General features: G+C 44.5%; 1 protein-coding gene across 1 annotated transcript in view; it reads left to right on the top strand.

Moving 5' to 3' along the window:
• The first annotated feature begins 756 nt into the window (after positions 1 to 756).
• Positions 757 to 21,268, top strand: part of PAX2 (paired box 2) — a 56,277-nt gene continuing 35,765 nt past the window's right edge. Inside the window, exons 1-3 of the mRNA XM_058421555.1 lie at positions 757 to 764; positions 2,000 to 2,085; positions 4,106 to 4,225. Of these exons, the coding sequence (XP_058277538.1) occupies positions 757 to 764; positions 2,000 to 2,085; positions 4,106 to 4,225 (214 nt within the window). The remainder of the gene's footprint in view (positions 765 to 1,999; positions 2,086 to 4,105; positions 4,226 to 21,268) is intronic.

The raw sequence follows: 21,268 nt of genomic DNA, 5'->3' as shown, positions 1-21,268 counted from the left end.
TGGATGGATAGAAACATTTATACAAAGTATACATATATTATATCACTCTATTGATTTTTAAAAAGTTCCAGGACTGCCTAGCTATAATGAGATTTTTGAACTTTGTGTTGCGATCAATGAGGGGAATATTATTGGCGTGGAGAATTGATATACCCGCTCTCTGTGGCTTGTTCTGCTCCTGGACTGCCCCTGCCCCCAAGGTGTACGATTCCATCAGACACTTAACCTCTTTTACAGTGTCATCAGGCTAAAAGGAATCTAATAGTGACACGGGACTTGTGCTCAGCACTCTGGCACTATTGCTTTCCTGTCACAAATAATTTATAGCTTTCTATTTCCATCCCTTTGCCTGCACCCCATCCCCTTTTTCTGTTTCTCTGGGCTGGGGGAAATCAATAAACTCACACAACCAGAGTGGCACTTCAGGGGACTTTAGGGGGAATGTGAGACAAGAGGGGAAAAAAGAAAAAAAACAGAAAAGAAGAAAAAAAAGTTCTATAATTTGCTGTAGCACACTTTTCAGATCAGCTCTTCACCTAGTACAAATAACATGATCTCAGAATCTGGCCCTGAGGCCTTCAGACACTTTTTGTATAGGTTCTCAGCAACTATAGATTAGGGCATCTGCTACTACTGATCTATACAGATGAGGATCTGGATCTCCATCCTCAGCTAGAACCTTGACATTCTCTGTGTCCAACTAGGTCCCAAGCATTCCAGCTACTGGTCAGGCTTTATCAAGCAGGGTTTTCTAACATGCTAAGGTGAGGCTCTTTCTTTTTCTAAGAAGACTTCACTCTCATAAGTTGTGGTTTTTAAAAATTGCTCTCACAATGTCTCTGCCTATCTCCATCTATGCCATACCACCCACTAGCCTCACATTTGCTCTTTGAAGTTTTGCCAACTTACTCTTTAGAACAAATTTTAAGGGAAGCTCTCAAGTGGGCAGGAACAATCTTCTATCTGCTTTCACTTTCTGGAGAGATTTTTGGGTAGAAAATAAAGCTAATTTAAAAATAAAGCTAAATGCGGGGCTAAGAGTTCCAGAAGCTCAGGCTGAAGAGAATCTGCAGCCTACACCCTAACTGGAGTGGCTGGAAAGAGGATAGGCTTGTTCTAATCTCAGAAAGGAAGCTGGTTTCCATGGCCTTCACAGGTCATGGCTTATTTACTGAGTTCCTTGGTGGAACAGCTGTTCCCAACTCACAGATACGCAATATCTGCCAGTAGTCAGGGACGTTGCCAGTCAGGTACTAGGTACTAGTGATTTTCTTTCACCACTGACCTCAGCTGGATTTAAACCAGTGACCTAGAGGTGAAAGATTTTGTGTAACAAGAAACAGAGCACTGACAATTACAGTTCAGTTTATTGTCATTCTGAGCTACATTATAAGCTTTGTGATGTCTTTTTGACTTCCCATGCTGAGTTCATTCACCACCTGACAAACACCTATTTTTGCCCTGTTTGATGGACCTTTTTTCCCTGGTGATCTATATCCCACCACCACTCCCTACAGATGCCTTCTCCTTTCACCTCATTTTTGAAGGGCAAGGGCTTTGGTCAAGCCTTCTGCAGTTCAAAGCATTTAGTCAGTCAGAAGGATATTTTTCAGGTGGACAACAAAATTAAAGCTACACCATTTGTAAATTCAGCAATGTTTCTACTAGCTGCAAAGACTGCACTGTGATTATGCTCACAGATCAGACCAGAAATGACAATGCAGCTGTTAACACACAGAAGATCCTAGCTTGCTCACTGAACACCATCCTTATGCAGTGAGCACCCAAGTTTGAGATAAAGACAACAGGGCTGAAATTGGATGACTCTCTGAGAGCTGGACTATTAAAGCAGTAGAATCAGGACCACAAGGCAAATTAAACCACTCTGCCGAACCGAGAGCTCAGATCAAGACTTCAGGTTCTGATAACTGGGGCTGTGGGTCTGCAAAGGCACAGAGAAGGTGCATTTGAGTCCTGAATGTGTTTCACTCTTTTCCAGGATCATCAGAACCAAAGTTCAGCAACCTTTTCACCCAACACCAGATGGGAGTGGGACAGGTGTGACTGCACCAGGACATACTATTGGTAAGTAGACTGACATGAGGGGTGGTGACAGGTCAAGTGGAAATCAGAATGAAGCTTAGTTGAGGGAACAAAGTCTGACAAGCTGATGCTAAACACAGCAAAAGGGAGGAGGGGGTGGGGGGAAAGAAGCCTCCATGGAAATCAGAGTTTTCTATTCTTTGTTTCCCCTGTTGCATTACAGAGAAGTGAATCACACAGAAACTAGCCCAAAACAGGGGTTTGCCCAAGTAATTCTTCCTTAACGTCCATTTCACATTCATGCTCCCTCCTTCATCTCCCTACAGAGAAATGCTTACTGCTGTCCTGTCTAAGCGTCAGTCTCCACCTTTATCTTGTCCTTTCTCTGACTCTTTTTTTTCCCCTTACCAAATTTTTCGTCTCTCTCTTTGCTGGAACTGGTCCCTTTCTTAGTGCTAGTAATACACAAACATGGGTAAGATATTCCAGCTGCCTCCCAACTAAGTTCTTAATTGTTCTAGCTGTGCAGTCAGGTATCCCATGGGTGTATTTCACTGAGAAAATGCTGGGGTTTTTTTCTGGGGAATTGTTTTGCTGGTTTATTGAGGTGAACAGAAGACGGAGTCTGTAATAAGGTGACCAAATGCCTCCTAGTCTGCTTAAAGGCACTGTGTTAGATGTGTGATGAGATACTTTTTAATCTGTGGGCTGTGTGGTAGATACGTCTGCTCTTGCTAGCATAGCTTTAGTGACAAACTAGAGCAGGAAAAACATGCAATATTCTGGGATACTGTGAAACACAGTGGCTTATTTGTGGCCTAAGACTTCCTTAGATTCTGTTGGTTATTGAGAATCTGCTGCTACTCAAGGATTTACCAGAAAATGCTCATCAACATGGGACAGAGCTGATAGATACAATCCTGTACACAAACTGTATTCAGGAATACAATGGGCCAATATGGAAGAGCATTTCTGGATGCCCTTTTAATAGGACTTGCTCACTGGACTGGCAATCACTGATCACAACAGATGGAGCTGGCAGATATTCCTTCTTGGAACAGTAGTGCAATCTCTAGGGAATGCAATGGCTGAGCTGGGACACTGAGAGTGCTCCTAGTGGAGTCTCTCATTGCTCTGGGATGTAGTAGGAGGTGTGGGTCTACACTGGAGCATGTTGAAAGGTTCTGCTCCACCCTGAAAGGCTTGAGTTGGATGTACTGATTGCTTCAGGTCAGTGCTTTATGAGCTGCATAGTGGCCTGTAAGAGAATTGGGATATTCACTCCATTACTGGGACACACTGGGACACAATAGGTATGCCTGCTGGATGCATAGGTCTACCTGTTCTAAAGGCCTGATTATCATGAAGGGATCATTTCTAATCTGGATAACTTGTCACTTTTGATATTTTGGAAATTCATGAGCAATCTTGGACAGCCAAGTTGCCAGAGTATTCTGTCAATTGATACTGGTCAGTACGAAAGGAAAGCACTAGGTTTTCATTAATCTGGGTGGTAGCATGTATCACCAACCAGCCATTCCAGTAGGGAACTGAATTTATTAGTGCAGCACTGAAGTGCTTCTAAACTATGCTAAGAAAGTAGTTTTTCACTAAGTGTTTAGGGTGGGCATATAGACTAGTCTGCCTAAGACAGAACATGTGCGCTCCTGGTGAAAAAATACCGAGAGGAAATGGTCTAGTAAAATATAGATGGACTATGAAGTCACTAGAGAATGTGGCCTATGCAGCACCTCACTCGATTACCTTGAAAGCCTGCTCTGAACTGGGATGTAACAACATTTAGCTTCTTGATGGAATACACTTGCTGTCAATGGCCATGTACTGGAAGGCTCTGAAGCTACAGTGTAGAAGTGGACAAGCGAAGCTGGGATGAAGCTTTGCTGGGATACAGTAGAGTAAGTCCTTCAGCATGAGGGACTGGGAATCTTCTTAGAGCCCAGGCTTTCCTATTAGACTGGTGGCATGCATAGCTTTCAGCTGGGGATGCCCGAGTGCTGTGCTGCTCTCCTGATGGCCCTTTTTCCCTTTTCCTTCTGTCCAGTGCCCAGCACAGCATCCCCTCCTGTCTCCAGTGCCTCCAATGATCCAGTGGGCTCTTACTCCATTAACGGGATCCTGGGGATTCCTCGGTCGAATGGCGAGAAGAGGAAACGTGATGAAGGTAGGGGGAGGGGAGAAGCTCATCCTCCCTTTTATATTCTTTGTCCCCATGTACAGGCTCCAATTTCAGGCCAAGGTTTGCAGCTGCTCCAGGGGCTAGATCAGTTTTAGCAACAGAGACCAGTTCCCCGCTACTGCCCTGCTGGCTTGGAATGCTCTTCTTCCGAGGCCCTTTCATGACAGGCTGCGTCTCCAGACATCTGCTCAGCAGGCAGAGAGCCGTCTCCATTGCTGGAGCCGATCCCGAGTTCATTCACTGCTGGAAATGGCTGGAACTGAACTCCCTAGGTGCCAGCAGGTGCCCGGACTTTGAACTGTGGGTAAACACGGTTTCCCTGTCTCACTCGATTTCAAACTAAATGCCATCTTGGAGAAGCAATGTGGGAGTTGATTTTCATTCCCCTTGCAAACAAGTTCCTGTCCTGTGATGTGCCATGAGCTACATTAGCTGGTGATCACAAGGGCCCAGTTTTCAATGAGTAGCATCTACCTCAGCAGAACTGTCATGCTTACAACAGTCTGAAAGCAGAACAGGAGGTCTTCTGAGTACTGTGATCCTGAGGTTGTTTCTAAGCTTTTCAGTAAGGCTGTAAGGAAATAGGATTACACTATCTCCTTTTGCTTCCTACTTGCTGTGAAATATTGATGGCAAAGATCCTGAAATGAATCAAAAGCTGGAGTCTCAGGTCTAAATAGACTGAGTCAAGAGAGGTGGGAAAGGTCTTGGTGTTCTTATGGTGGTTTTCGAACACTTTCCCTTAAATCTGTCTCTTTTAATTTGATTTGTTCTAAAAATTGGGGGCCAGGAGGTGAACTTCTTAAAGAATACTGACTGACCAGTTCGTTGGGTTCAGCTCTGACTTCAGTATGTTGTGTTGCTAGTTGCATGCAAAGACCTCTTAGGACAGGTGGCTCAGTGTGCTGTGTGTGCTGTCATCCCAAGGCTTTGTAGTGCAAGAGAACACGAGAGTTCTCTGTGATATGTGGTGAGAAGAGAAAGCTCTCCTGAGACAGATGCTGCAATTCGAGGTTTTGCTAGTAATTGTCCCGGCATTGGTTCTGGTGAGGTTCACATCTGGAAGTTTTTGACCCAAATGAACACAGTAATCCTAAGAATAAAAGGCAGTCATCACGTTCCCTTTCTCCCTAATACAAAGTAAAACTAGATGCAAGGACCCAATCCAGCTTCTGTTAAAGCAAATGGGAAGATTTTTGCTGATGTCATTGGAAATTGGATCGGGCCTCAGAGGAAGATCCATTTCCCAGCTAGATGGCAGTAGGGCCCAGCTGAGAGAAAAGTGTAGCAATGGAAGGGCTGAGTCAGTGCCTCAAAGTCAAAAAATGTCAGGAATAAGAGACAAGTATTGCAAACCTTTCCAGCATTTGCCATCATTACATATACAGGAAATAGTGGCGTTTCACTCTGAATGACACGTCTCTCTAATGGTTGTGCAGATCTCCTGACAATTATTTGTGGATTTTGTGAATCCCTGTTCTCATACAGTCCAACGTGGTGATCACCAGTTCTCAACATGGTGCCTCCACATCCCATTAGAAATGAAGCTCTTCAGTCCGGCCTTACCTACTATTCAGGCTATACCTGGAAAGATCATCCCACTTTAGACGCAGCCACACAGCCACTTCCAGCCTCAGAACCTGAGCTTTCTTTGGAACAGTACAATTAAACACAGAAACAACAGAGCAGCCATCTAAGAGCATGACACTTCACAATGATGTATTGACAGTAAGAACTATTCTTTGTGTCTGTCCTTCATTCATTCCAGGTTTGACTTAGGCAAGTGACACTATGCAGCTCCTTGCTGTTGGCCAAGCGCCCTCATATTCCACTAGGAATCAAAAAGGTACCAAGCAGACAATCCTGCAGATGTTGCTTTTCTTTAGCTCTCAGAGTTTTAGGTGGCAGTTACATGACATGGTTGCAACTGCCTTAGATGCCTTAATCCTGCCAACCCAGATATCTGCTGCAGGGACACGTTGTGCTCCTGACCCAAAGAAAGTTCACACAGGACCCCCAGGTAGCTTCTGAACATCTCTAACCATGAGTTGAGTTATCTGGGCTCACACTGGCCTTCAGAAATGCTGAAAAATACTGTCCCTTTGCAGGGCTGAGTTCTAAGGTTAGAAGGGTCCTGGGGAAGTTTTGCAAAGCCAGTGACCTGCACTCATTTCTGGGTAGTCTCCTCTTAGCTCTGAATATTCTGACTGTTTCTAGTTGAGATGGGAGGTAGGAAAAGTTTGTCAAGAGATAGAATGTGAGTATTTATTTCATGTTTATGACAGATGCATACACCCTCTCAGTATTTCCCAGAGCTCCTGAACACGTTGTTGCAGTTTCTCTCTTCAGGTTTTATTCTTACATTGAAAGCCCTTGTGAGCTTTGCAGATCTACTTTCCAAGCATTTAGGGAGTGGTTCTTCCCTAAAGAAGGCAGAAGAAGCAGCACTGCTCTCTCTTTCTTTCCGCTCTGTTGGACCAGCTCTGCTGCAAGGATTCCTCTGTGAGGAATGCAGTTCAACAGAAAGGGGAAATACCAAGCTATTCTTGAAGCACTACTTCTGAAAACCTTGTTAGCAAACTCTGTGATGGCTGGGGGGAACGGGGTGGGAGAAAGACAGAGAAGCTTCTATGTGAGCACACCCCCTCCCCCAGGTCCTCCTTGCTGCAGCTGGTGCCTACATTAGACAGTAGCACAGATGATTAAGAAGAGGAGAGATAATTATGTGTCAAGATGATGTAGCAGAACTCCCGAGTTGGACAGAAGGAGCCAGACAGATGCATGAGGTGGGCTCAGAGATGGACGCTGACAGCCAGGTGTGTCCCTCACAGGGAGTTAGAGGGAAGAGTGGGAATCCCAACCTACCAAATACACTGTTTGCAAGTGCAATGGTGGCCTGGGAAATGCATGATATTGAGAGAGAGCTAGCTGGGAAGCAGCTCTGAGTGTCTACTAGTCACAACAAGGAAGTGTCTGGCCACAAGTCTTTCCTCAAAACACAGTATGTCTTCCTCAGGTGAATGCCGAGAACGGATGGTCAGGATTTGCATAGTTAAGACATTACCCTTTTGTTTCAGTTTATAACCAGTGATTTCAAAACTTCTGACTTCTGTGATAGAGTTAGTCTCCTATGATTTTGAAATAATTTGACTAAAAAAGTTCACCACCATTTGTGTAGCATAGTGTGTGCTGTTTCTTGTGGTCTGTGGGCATTGCCAGTGGAGCTGTAACTTCCCTCTGACCTTACACCCACCATCACTTACACCCACTATCTTCCAAAGGCAGAGGTGACCCTGCAGCATGTAATGACTTTCTCAAAACCAGTGAGGGTCCTACACTATCAAGTTGAATCAGAAAAAATGAATTCCTGGCTCTTTATGGTTTGAGTGTTGTAGTACTCTGTGATGGCAGGCCAACCATGCTCAGTGGGGTCCTTGCCACACTAAGAACCAGCAATATAATGTCCAGAAGGACAAAGGAGAAAAATACACAACTATTTCTGCTGTTTCATAACCCCCTAATTGACAGCTAAAAGAAGGAGGATAGGGGTGACCCAGAGGCACTAAGAAAACTTAGTATCACTCATATTGCAGTCTTGAGCACTGTACAAGGAGAAAAAAGGAGAAATGCAGAGAAAGTGAAACACAGATAGATAGATAAATAGACAGACAGACAGACATAGATAATTAGACAACAGGGAAAGAGTATACCAAGCTGCTGACAGCGTACCACAGCAACTTCTGCTGGATGAAATTTCGGCAATTTTTACAAAACCATTCTTATGAGACATGGCCCTTTCTTTCCATAATAGCCTACAAACAGACTTCCTGTCTAAACCCAAATTCTCATTTTGGATCCATCTTCCAGTGAGGTTGGTGCTGTAACATTCTCAGCATTATTAATCTTGGTCCTTGACAGTATCTGTAGTATTTGACAGTATTACTGGCAATAATATCTGCAGTGCTGACAATGGCAGAGATAATATCCCCCAGTATTATCGGCATTAGCAGGGATCATATCTGCAGCCTGTTATTGGTGGGAGCAGACGTAATGTATCCAGTATTATTAGTATCAGTAGTAATAAAACCCAAAGGCTTGTTAGGGTAATCAGTGCTAATATCAGCACTAGGTTTGTGGGAGAGGAGGGGATGCAGTGACTGCTACCGTAAATGGCAATAATACTCGGGCTGTTTGCAGTAAAGGAATCCCTAGCAGAGATGGGGGAGCAAACCTGAGAAGGCAGAAGTCTCTCCTTCCCTTTCTCCACGTGTCATTTTGATGATTAGAGTGAGTTACATTGATGCCTAGTAATGCAAGGCTGTGTCAGTGCAGGAGGACAGTGAAGAGTCACCAAGATTTCTGCAGATCTGGTGGTGTTTTCCAAGAAGTGTTAGCTGTACCGTGCAGATGGTTTATCATATTCTTCAAAAGGGATTGAGCTATGCTGAACAGGGTGCTGCCCACTATCTATAGGAGCATCTGCACAGTTAATCCTGTAGCTATAGGATAGGTAGTATCACTGCCCTTCTCTTTGGTGCTGCCCATATAATTTTCTGACTGTTATTGCCACATCCTCTACCAAAAATCAGTGCTTTTGTTACAAGTGGTTTTCTCTTTCCTCACTCCAAATGGGAGGACTCTGAGTGCAGAGCAAGGTCTTGACAGTGTTTAGCCTGGAACTTTTCCTACCTTGCCATGATCTCAGTTTTGTATTGGGAAATTAAAAATGCCTCCTTCTGGTGGAGTGTGAGGCAGGGATATCTGTGCCAGTCCCAGTACTGAAGGTTGTTTTTGAAAATATTGCCCCAGGACACAGACTGTTTTAAAGACTTTAAATTTTGTTCAAGTGGAAAGTAGCACAGAGCTGAGAGGTGTGTTATATATCTAAGTTTTTGAGCAGATATACAGCAGCTGAGTATGCCACTGCACGTATGATCCCATTTGTGTTGTTCAGAGTGGCAGGGATAATATAATTAGAGAGATGTAGCTCTCAAATTGTCTCAATGACATTTCAGATGGCTGTGTCATTGTCAGTGGCACACAGTATGTGTTTGCAGGCAGTTTGGTTGTGGTTATCCTGTTGTTGTAACTATCACTATAGGTTGTGGGTTTGTGACAGTAATGATGAGATTAACTGTATCACTACTTGCTCTGCTGCCCCATTACACTCAAGGCCATTACACTCCTCACAGAAGCAGCTGTGAATTGTTTCTTGTGGTACATTTGCATTACGGCATGCAGTAAGGTTGTTTCAACATAGTAATTGTTGGTTCACTGGTGCAGTTTCTACTGTGCTGTCACTGCAATTCATAGAGTTGTTACTGCAGCTGACGTAACATGTTGGTTGAAAACAGACTGTCCTCTGGCCGTGACAGTGAAGTCAATACAGCTATGTCACAGCAGCACCATGTTCAGAATGGTGTGTTTCCATGAAGTATGATATCAGTGTTCGACAGCATACTGAGGTAGTTTCAGAACATACAGTGTGCTTATGCTGTCATCTGCAGTATGGTGATGCTTTGCTTGTGCTGGAGTTGTACCAGACCAGAGGTCTAGCCCAGAACTGTCCTGTGGAGAAATGCATTCATTCATTTTTTCTATGCTGCCTGCATATGTTTGCAAAGAATGTGAGTGAATCATTCCACTTGACTGTGTCGTGGCCTGACGTATGCTAATCCATGAACATATTAGGTATATTTCTGTTCTCCTCAAACCCCAATAATTGTTGAAGACAACAGGGTGTGTTTGGACCCCTGCAGGTGGTGGAACAGCACTACTGTCTGTGGCAAGCCTGCATTGTTTCACAGTGTGATTTTTTGTCACCACAGCTGACTTGTTTGCGTTATTCTATATGACTGCTTTATTGCGGGTCAGCAATAGTCTTAATGACGCTGGAGACACATGCAGTTATATTGCCTCAGGTGCTAACCCCATGTTCCAACCATCACACAGAGTTGTGGGGCGTTCACACAGCAGTTTATGGCTGTGCAGATGGGCTGAGCAGATTCTGGAGTTTTTCACACTCTCACAATGTCTTTCTCCAACTTTCCCTGGGACTGTGTTGTTTATGCAGCACAGCTGAGTTTCCAGTGCCTGGCAGCTTGCAGCAATGGTGTATCTCTGCAAACAGGAGTGGTCACAGGGGACCAGACTCACTGTGTTTATACACAGAAGTCTAGGCAACACTTCTTGCCATTCTAGATAAAAATACAAATTGAAGAGGGAGTTTATTCTAGGCAATAACCCACTTCTCCCTCCTGAAGGTCTTTGGCTAGTGAGACCCCTGGAAAGACATAAGAAAAGCACCTGCTACTCATCCTGCACCTCTCTAAATAAACTGCAGGAGGATGTCAGAAAAGGGAGAGTATATATGGGAAAAGAGAGGAGGGAGAAACTGGATGAAGCAGAAGACAATGAATAAGCAGCACAGCACTGGCAGAAATGTGGGCTGCTGCACCAGGAATCTGGAGGTCAGTCTGTAAGCAGGAGAAACAGGATACGTGTTTGTGTGAGCGTGTCTGCACACACGCTGGCAGTTTGGGGAGTATGCTCTGCTCAGGAGGAAGTCAGGTAAGGGAGAGTTAACAGCTTACATCACAGAAAGCGGTTTGGACAGAATGCCCTGCTTCTAAAGCTTATAGTGCTGCTTAGTTTGGCAGGGGCTGGTATTCTCTGAAGACAAGCTGGTCTGGCTTCAGTTGTATTTGTGTATATCTCTGGTTGTGTATTTGTGTCTCTAGGAATGCACGCCTGTTTGTTTTTTGTATTTCTGTGTAAGGATCGCTGGTTTCTACTTTTCTGTGCTTATGTACTGGGGTGAGTGGCAGGTTGGACCCGTATTTTTGTGCATGCCTATGGAGACCTGGAAAATGTGTATGTTAAGCTGTGTATAATATTGCCTGATAGGAGGATGCATACCATGGATCATAGGGATGTCTGGGCATGTATGGCTCAGGATCAGTGCTATGTATTTCTATGAATGTGAGGTATTTGTATTCACATTTTGAACATATACGTGAATGTTGTATATTTGTATGTATATTCTGAGTGTATGTGTTGTTACATATTTGGAGTATCACTGTATCTTTGTGGTTGCTGGATATGAATATGTAGCCTGCTAGTGCTGTGCACTTCTGTATATAGTTTGTACAGATGTGTATTTGCATGGAGGTTATGTATTTGTGTGTATGTTATAAATACATTTTTATATATACATATTGGTTGTTCTTGCCTGTATAAAGGCTGTTTATTTATGTAAACACTTTGTATTTGTTTACATTATTTGATTCTGTACATACTAATTTAAGGAAATTGCTTGGAGTTACAGGTTTTCATTTAGTTAGTATACATACACTTTTGTAAGTTATTTGTTTATTCAGAAATTACATTTAATTGACATGCACCTGCACTAGTACCTCTGTGTGTCCCAGTTTACATTTTTGTGTCTTTAATATTAATTTGCTATGTTTTGTGGGTGCTACCTATGCATAGAGCTTTTCTTTACATTTATTTGTGTGAGTACCATGAGTGTGTGCTTTTCTGACTGTTTATTATGAGTATTTAGTTTGCGGTTAGATATTTTTCCACTTTTTCACTCATTCTTGGGAGGGGTTGTAGCAGCTAATGTGTCAACAGGAGTCAGGCAGCTACTCCTCCCAGCATCTCTGCCTCCTACACGATTCCATCTCTGCAAAGGCTGCTCCGCAGTTTTGCTAGATACCTGCTTCCCTAGATCTTCTTGTTCACTTTAGATGAGTTTCACATTAGGTCTGCCTGCAATCATGGAGGTGACTGTTCCATGTTTTCATGGATGTAAAGAGTATGGGAGTCAGAGGGAGCATGGTGTCTGAATCCCAGGTTAACGTGCAGTGAATGACAGAATCAACTGCAAAAGGAATCAGAAATAGCTGGCAATGTGCACGCAAATGGTATTTTAGAGGGTTGTTGGTATAACAGTGGATGAGGATGCCATGACAGTGAGAGATGACACCGGTTTGGGGTCAAGTGACATGGCAACGAGTCAAAAGGGCAACACTACTGTGGAATCAAGGTGACATGGCACTGAGACAAAACATGGGTCACAGTGACATGCCAGTGATCCAGGATGATTTGTCAGAACAGGGAGAGCTGGAATCTGTCCATCAGCTGAATAAGGTCAGGGAAAACACGAGGAGGAGGAGGGTGAAGAAGATCAGAGGCAAATCAATAGAGCAGTACCTGGACTGTAGGACCAGGTCATCAGCAGTGTGGGACACACAGTGTCTCCACGGGATCGGTTGTGTCCTGGTGTGAAGGGATAGGGCAGTCTGTTAGCAGTGGCTCTTTGCTCACAGTGATGGAGAGCAGGGATAACACAGTGATGACATCAGGTGGTGGCCATATCCTGTGAAGGTAGCCATGGACCATGGGGACTGTGTGGGCAGGGGCATTATTCCCAGTTGCTGGAAAAACAAAGAACCTAACAGGCAGTAAAACAAAAACAAAGGAGACTTGGAAGCACCTGACAGCCCTAATTCATCACAGCCCAAGATTTTTTTCCCCCCTCATGTTCCCATTATATTTGTTTGTAAAAGTGGAAATCAATTTTGAAGGTAATTTTCTGGAAAGAATGGAAGGGAGGTGGGAGGGCTGGATAAGGCAGAGATGGCAAGAAGAAAAAAAAAAAAAATTTAGGCCAGGCACAGCCCAGGGGCAGCTCTTGGCAAGGTGAAAGAAAATTGCATATTCAATCTCCATCCATGAATCTCCCTTGCTGCTGCCCGCCTCCTGCTCGAAAACAATGAAGGCTTTCTCCCCTACGCTGCACAACGCCTGAGTATCAGCGCTCACTTTAACTTCAGGGTCATTAATTCACCTGATTATTGCAGAAGAGGAGAGGGTTGCAGAGGCATCCATTCTAAAGAGCCCTCCTTTAGCTCATCCTTTGATTAGTTCAGGGTGGGGGGAGTTGAGATAATGTGTTGTCTTGGACACAGTTTAAAATGGGAGGGGTTGAAGAGGGGGTGGAAGGAGGTAGAGGTGGAAAGGGAAAGATGTGGCCCAGCTTGTTGTGGAAGGGAGGGTTGGAAAGCAGTCATTCTTGCATCTCTCTGCTGTGGTGTTACTGCAAATTAAAAGTAGCATGTTCCACTTCGTAGCTATCTTTCAGGGAGGGGAGGGGCATGGGTATATGTCGGCATGGGGATGGGGGGGATCTTATCATTGCTTCCTCAGCAGCCCAGCGTAGTGTCACCCTGTGAGGTGACATTTGAATTTACAATTCCGCAGAGAAAAGCCATTAATTCACAAATTAACATTTCTCCCTCTCTCTCTCTCTCTAGCTCTTTCTCTCTTCCTCTCTCTCTCTATCTCACATGGATGTGCAAGCAATTGAAAAGACAAAGGAAATAGCCTTAAGGAAGAGACTTTACTGCTACTCTGTCTGTGCACAGATTACTACTACTGCTTCTAGATAGATAAACCAATTACCTGAGCTGCTCTGTTCATGGCAGCCTGCTATTACTTCCTTTTGTAGAGCTGATTCCATTGCTGGATTACACTGTGTGTATCTCATTAATGTAAACCAGCATGATAGTGGGCACTGTTTCTGACCCTCCTTGCCATAGCCCCTTGCTCTGCAGTGGAAGAGGGAACCGGGAGAGGAGTTGAAGAGAGGTGACAGTAGGCACAATGTACTTCCTAGTGCAGGCTACACACAGAGCTTGTTAGAATAACTGTGCTAAGCTTAGGGGAGATGGAGGCTTCCCTTCTGTGGAGCAGATGGCATGACATTAACCCTGATCGCTTTCATGTCTTGGTGAGGACTGAGGGTGCTGTACAAGAGGCCTTGGGTATGGGCACCAGGTGTGGGCATTCCCTTGCATTCTCAACCCTGCACAGAGTTTTCAACAGGTGTAGAAATGTGTGTGGCAGGCAGACAGAGGTGTGAGTACAAAAGCTGTGTATCCATAGCTATAGCATAGGAGTGACTGCACCAGAAGCTGACTCACAGTGGTACACAACGGAGCTCAGAATAAGAAGCAAGAGTAAGCACTCCAGCTTACAGATTGAGACAGCCAGATTTCTCTGTAGTGCAACTCCATTAAAAACAAGTAAAGGATGCCTGTGCAGATGTTCTTGTCTAAAACAAACACTAGACACTACTTCCACAGAGCCCTGTTGTCTTCTAAATCCCTCTTGTTGCTCTTTCCTGCCACAGTCTTTCTCACATACTTACTCGTGCTATCACTGCTGTTGTGGCTGCTTGGACAGCACACGTACAATGTAGACACACATATACACACATGTAGGCACTCAGCCACACACTGGTGCCACCCCAGGCACACATCTGTGACACTGGCAGCCTGGCTATGCAAACTCACACCTCTGCAGACACGGCTTCTCCCCACCTGCTCTGGTGAGGTCTCTTCAGTGGCTCCAAGCCCACCTGCTGCGGGGCACACTGGCAGTCAGTTTTGTGAGCACCTTCTGGAACTCTCTGTGGACAGCCTTGTAGGAACATGCTGGTTACCCTGCCTTTTAGCCTGGTCACACAGCTACGTGTGTTTGGGGAGAAAATGTCCAAGCAGTGTTGTTTACATAAAGACTTCCACATACTAATGTGCAGTTATCCGGGTAAAAGAAAAATGGATCAGAATGGCTGTTTCTAGAAACCTGGTCTCCACACGCTCAGCAGTTGGAGCATGTGCCTTTCTTCAGCATTGTCTTGGGTCCTTAAATCTTCCTAAAACTTTTCCTTTTAACAAGAGCATCTGCCTCTCTGACATTCCCTGTGCCCCACACCGTGCACAGCACATGGCTGGGGAGCATCATCCCGCAGCTGGTGCTGGAAGACGGATCATGATCAGCGGAGGAATCGGCAGGCAGTGCCAGTAATTCAAACCATCCTGACCGTTCAGTGAACCTGAACCTGCTGACCTTGACAGCACTAGACAGCAGCGGCCTCAGGAATCCCAACCTTTAGAGAGGTGTTGGCTGGAGGGTGACTCCTGCTCTCTCCCTTTCTTTCTCTCTTTCTCTTCATGATCACATCCAGCAGCCAAGGGGGCCCTACAGTCAATCCTCAGTGCACCAATTAGCTCCTAATTTGGCTATCTCTGCACTCCCAAGTTACATCAATGTAATGTTAAGCATTGCTTTCTGTTCATATATGTAAATCCTTCCTATAGAGGAGTGTCTTCTTGTGCTGAAGGAAAACACTAAGCACCTTGTTCTCAGTCAGGGCCACAGAAACCCCTCCTCCCAAAATGGGAGCTGCTGCTGCTGCTGCTTGGAAGGAAGGCAGAAGCTCTTTACTTCCCTAAGGGATAGTATCAGATCCTCTATCCTTGTTTCACTGGATTCTGGGGGAACAAGATCTCACCAAGCGATTAGCCCATGAGAATCTTGGCTGGATAGATGAGGGGCAAGGAGGCAATTTTGTTGGAGGGGAGAAAGAAAGAAAACCAGCATGTTTAATTTTGTCACCAGACCCTGCATTAAAAAATGTAGTTTATGAACATTTTATGATGCATTCAGGACTTTCAGGAGTCCAGCTATCTCCGTAGCTGCCAAGCAAGACCTGAAAAAACAGCATTTTGTGTTGGCCTGCAGAGGCTATGCTAAGCTCTAGGATATTGCATATGATGGACTGTTAGTAGTAAATGGCTGGAAAGAAGCACTTACAGATACATATTTGTATCTATCTATTGACACACCAGACATGTTCTGTCTTCTGTCTGTCTCCATCCATAGCTCTCTGAAGGTGATTTTTCCAAGCATCAATCAGATAAAATAAAGGATGCTTTAAATAAGTGTCAAATGCAATTCATGCCCATCTTAAGGCCCTTTAAAATGCCAGTTTTGTTAAGGGGCCTAAAAATAATGCCTAGATCCACCATTTCCCTTTCACTTTCCCCTCATTCATCCAAGCATCCTACTGCTTACATCCCAAAAGGTTCTAGGTACAAAGGCCTCTTCCCACAGAGGTCACCAGCTACAGGAAAACACACAGGAATACAGTGCCAGAACAGGAGCTAGGTCATGGGTATCACGGTTTCCATTTGGACGTGCATCAGGTCAGGATTTCTTTCTCTCATTGGCCTTGCCTTTCTTTGGTCAGAGGAGCTATTCTGTTTTTGAGCTAGGGGATCTGCTTCGGAACAGATTTGTAGACATCTGATTAAACCTTAATGGTGTGGTTATTGTGCATGAAATGTTCATCAAACCTTGAGTGCCTTCTACGCCTCTCTTAAATGCTCTAGAAAAGGCTGTTACAAAGGCCAGGTAGACTTCCATGCCTGGTTTCCCAAAGGACCTGGTGTTCTTTTGGTTTGGCTTTTGGCATATAGTCTGAGAAGAAGTAGACCTTGAACAGAAGGTTTGACTTTCCAAGAAGATCAGAACTGTTCTAGAGTTTGGGACAATTTTATTGAATCCCAGCAAATGAAAAACAATACTCCACTAGCTAATCCTCAAAGACATTTATGGCTCTTCTCTGCAGAGAGCTCACTTGTTTGTGAAACTAATTGCTGCCCATGGCTGGGCCCTGTCTTGCTTGGAGACTACTTCTTACAATTCGGAACATATCTACAATATATATTTTATAGAGGTCACATCAGTATAGGTTCCTCTATGAACCTATAAGGGCCTTCATGTGACCTCATGCAGAAAGATGACAAATTATTCTACTAATGGTTTACTGTTATTATAGGAATGAGGATTCAAAAAAATTTTTTTGCATGGTGATATTTCAAGCAGATTGCTGGTTATTGCAAGCCTGTAGCTCTTTTATTACATGGCATTTTACAATTATGAATCCTGTATCATATGTTGTTTATTAACCTTCCCATTCTTAAGATCTCATTTTCTACTGAAATGTGGCTGACTCTCAGGTAGACCATGGCAGATGTTGAATAATACAGAGCATCAACTGTGAAATTTTGCTGTGCCATGTCCAAATGAAACCACAGGAGAATTAAGATTTGCTGTGGGTAATCACTCAGGCTGGATTTTGTTCAGGACAGCCAGGTTAATGTCTGCACTCTTGCAAAAAATGCCATGGGAATTTTAATGACTCTGAGTGATTGGAGCCTTTGTTTTATGGCACGTCAAAAATGGCAGCTCTAAAAACACTCTGCTTGAATACTGGTTTAGTGCTGACTCAGAAGAGCTTCCAATAACATGATTCACAAGTATCTGGTGCAGGTACAGACTCCTTTGACTGGTGAGGTTAATTTAAAGTGTGCATGAGGGGAAAATAGGTGGAATGAAAGGATGGGCAAGTCTAGAGCAAGGGAAACAGAAGGAAAGGAGGCAATTTTATTAAGAGGCAATTAGTGGGGGACCAAGACAATGGAACCAAGAAGTCTAAAGAGGAATTCATATTTTCTAGACTGTGTATTAGAGGAGTCCATGGTCTGACACAGATCTGCTGAGTCTTAATGCTGGTGTCCTCTCAGTGCTCTCCACTGGAATCTCAGGGATTCCCAGAAACCAGGAGGTGGAACTGGATGGTGAGAGCCCAGCTCTGGGCTCCCTGCCTTGTGTCTAGCAGCCCTGATAGCAGTGTTGATTTGCATGTCAGGCAAAGCACTGCTTGAGGAAAAAAAAAAACCCTCCAAGTGTGGCAGTGTCAGCGCTCGCTGTTGTTCGACAGTGTAAAATTAAATTAATAAAGCCCCCAACACAGGAAAACATAACAGGAAATTAATGGCCTTTACTGTCGCTCTGATGCAGTCATTTGCAACCCTGCTTTCCGCACCAAAGACTTCATAAATGCAAGCAGTTTCTCTAAACAAGCATAGTTAGGGCTGCATGCGATGTAATTTTTTGTGTTGCTTCTGTTCTTTGGAGCTAACAAAAGCCACCCTTTTTTATATGCTCACCAAGGGTGATCCTGCCAAGAAGTAGCTCCCCAACAAACGTGCTTAGGAAGATGAGAGAAGAGAGTTAAGTCATGCCAATGATGTTAAGATCATCATCTTCTCTGGCAGAGGGAAAGCATAGCTTCTGGAGCCCTGCTTCCCTGCAGCAGCAGCTGTCCCCAAGGGCACTGCACTAAAGGCAATGTTGTGGGCACCACAACAGCATAAATCAGGATAACTCTTCTGATAACTTTTAGGATGTGTAAATCAGTATAACCACTGAAGGCAAGAAACTTACAGATTTACACTGACCAGAGGATCTGGCTCACTGTGTGAGAGTGCCGATTGCTACTCTGCCAACATAAACAAAGCCAGTGTGCTGGATCCTAGAGGCAGCTGCATTTCTATTTGCCCAACAGTCAAGCCTAATAGCACTAGTAAGAGATACCGGACCTGGGAAACTACTACCTAGGCTAAAATCCCTCACCTGCACACTGCACATTTTTGCTGGCATTTTCAGTAAGGCTGGATGTACTGATTATTACTATCTGACACAGACCTAGTTTCCCAGATGCTCTTGTCCAAATTTGCAATCATACACTTAGATACAGTAGTAAATACATATGATTTTCATATGCATATACACACTCACTTCCTTAAATGCATTTTGCATGCTCCCAAGATAATCCAAGACAGATCTGAGCACACACTTCATTACACATTTGCACACACAATTCATTACGTTTACATTCTCATTGAGCACTGCCATTTTTGCTCATGTAAGCCCTGTATTAAAGCTGCACTGCCCATCCCTGCCCATCTAGAGTACTCAGTCATACACAACCCCTGTGTTAAAAGCACTGCTGTCAGGCACCAACACACACCTCACTCTTCCTCAGGAAGGCACACTCACTTCCCTGCATGAGCAGCCTTCCTTACCCACCAATTCCTCATGTGAGCTGTACCTTCTTTTCAAAATGTAAAATCCTTCATTTCTGAGCCTTTCTGCTTTAAGCCTGAGCATGTAAGAAAGAAATACACAGTCTATGTGTTGCTGACACACTTAAATTACAGAGACATATGAACCAGCACAGTACTATCTATCAATTAGCATACTGAAATTCAGGTTTGTGGATTCCCTTGAGGCAAATGGACACAGGAATCTGAACAACTGTGGAGTTCATGAAGGCTGATGGTCTTCCTTGAGGTGATAATCCTCCATATTTATATCCCACTATCCCTATTTCTGTACACAGCCTGAACTTGTACTGTATCTTCTTTACCATGGCAGCGTAGATCCCTGAAAACATTCCTTCTCTATGCATTTCTGATCCTCACCAGCCCCTCCATCATCTCTATTCTGCACTCTCTTAGGATCCTTCCCATTTGAATTTGAGGTTCATCTTTCCTCCCTCCAGCTATCACAAACAAAGCACTCAAAATTCTTGCAATACTACTACATGCTGAAACGCAGAACTGACCCATCTAGAGATGACATCTTTCACACTGTCTAAAAGACCACAAAAATTCTCCTAGAAAGAAATGTAACCCAAACTTTGCAGCCTTCCTTTTCCAAACCTCTAACCAGTATGCCAAGAAAGTTACATAGGTGAAAAGATCACCAGGTTAGGACTGCCAGTCCTTGTGCTTGTCTTTACTGGGGGGAGTACAGTATTAGTCTAACAATTATTGAGGATGCAAACGGAGTCTTTAGAAACATTGTGACAGCTAGACTGGATCAGCTTGTGTAGATCAGGACATCACTGCCAGACAATGCTGGCCATCTGAAAATGTGTGACGCACTACCTCAGGACAAGGTCTTTGTCCTCGTTCTCTCTCTTGGTTGGGTCAGTTCAGACACAGAAGATGCGGGAGGTCTGCTGTTCCCAGCGGGAGCTCCAGAGCAGGGTTTGAAGGCCAGCTGTGATGTGCTGGGGTCCTTCACAGACCCGCACTCAATGCAACACGAGGGTCTGCGCAGGGCTGGCTGCCGTGAATGACAAGCACGGGCTATCGATCGCGTTCTGAACTCGGCCCAGCCGATAGAAGGTAATTAATGACTCCATTTGCCTCAGGACCGAGGAGAACAATTGAGTTTGAAACTGCAACAACTGGCAGTGTGGGGAAAGGCCCCCGGGGATGGACAGGAAAGCTGCCTGACAGGCCCAGGCTGCATGGGGACACGGGAACACATCAGAGGGGGGAAAAAGAGAAGAGAAATCGGAAAAAGAGAAAGAGCAGTTTTAACACAAATATGTGATTTGGGAAGGGGCAGCACATGCAGCCACAAATGCTCAGGGAGTGGGAGAGGTCTGCTCTGAATTAAGCACCCTGGCAGGGATGGTGCAGGCAGGCTGCAGGAGAGGACAGGGTGGCCTTGCTGCTGCAGAGGGACAGCATTGCAGCAGCCAGCTCAGCACCACTGCATCACAGTTGTGCTTTCCTCAGAGCCTCTGACAATTAGATGGGTTCTGCTGTGTCACCTGGCTGGCAGTTCTCCTGCCAGTCACATTCACTTTTATTATGACTTTTAATTTTTTTCTGGTAGAGCTGCAAGGGCCCAGCTGAGATCAGGGCCCCACAACACTGCAGGCAGACATGTCATAAGGATGGTAACAGCCCCTTCCCTAAAAGAGAGCAGTATCTCCATGTTTTTGTGGTAGCTGCACAGCTTCTCATGACCTTCCTAGATGTTTCTGTGCCACAAAGATCTCCCTATGTCAGCAATACTTCTGAGTATTTTGTTGAGATGGTCCTGTCCCACCCTGAGCAAGAGTTCTGTCCGTCACTCGTAGCCAGAGAAGTAATGAATTACGCTACTTTGTGCTACTTGTGCATTATGGCGTCCTCGTGGCTTCCAGACCTCAGAATGTCTCTACATTTTGGAATTATTTAATGGGCATATTCCCTGTGTCAGATGTAGTTAAGATTGTTCTGTTGTTCTTTGGCACTGCATTTACTTGTTATCTGTCAGAATACTTCTGTGACACCTGTGGAGCTTTTCTGTGCCTTGTATTGAAGGTTTACTCTGAACATTCACTGTATGTACTCTCTTGGCTTTCCCTCGGAGAAGTGATATTTCATGTCCCATATGCAAGGTCTGATCACACTGGGGACACAGTGACTGAGGCCATGACTTGCCTCTCAAACTGTTTATTAAGATTCTTATGATTTAAAAGGGAGG

The sequence above is a fragment of the Hirundo rustica genome, chromosome 8 (assembly GCF_015227805.2).
Source record: "Hirundo rustica isolate bHirRus1 chromosome 8, bHirRus1.pri.v3, whole genome shotgun sequence".
In the NCBI taxonomy this organism is placed as follows: Eukaryota; Metazoa; Chordata; class Aves; order Passeriformes; family Hirundinidae; genus Hirundo; species Hirundo rustica.
Note: the sequence above shows the minus strand (reverse complement) of the source record. Positions and strands in the feature narration are given on the sequence as shown.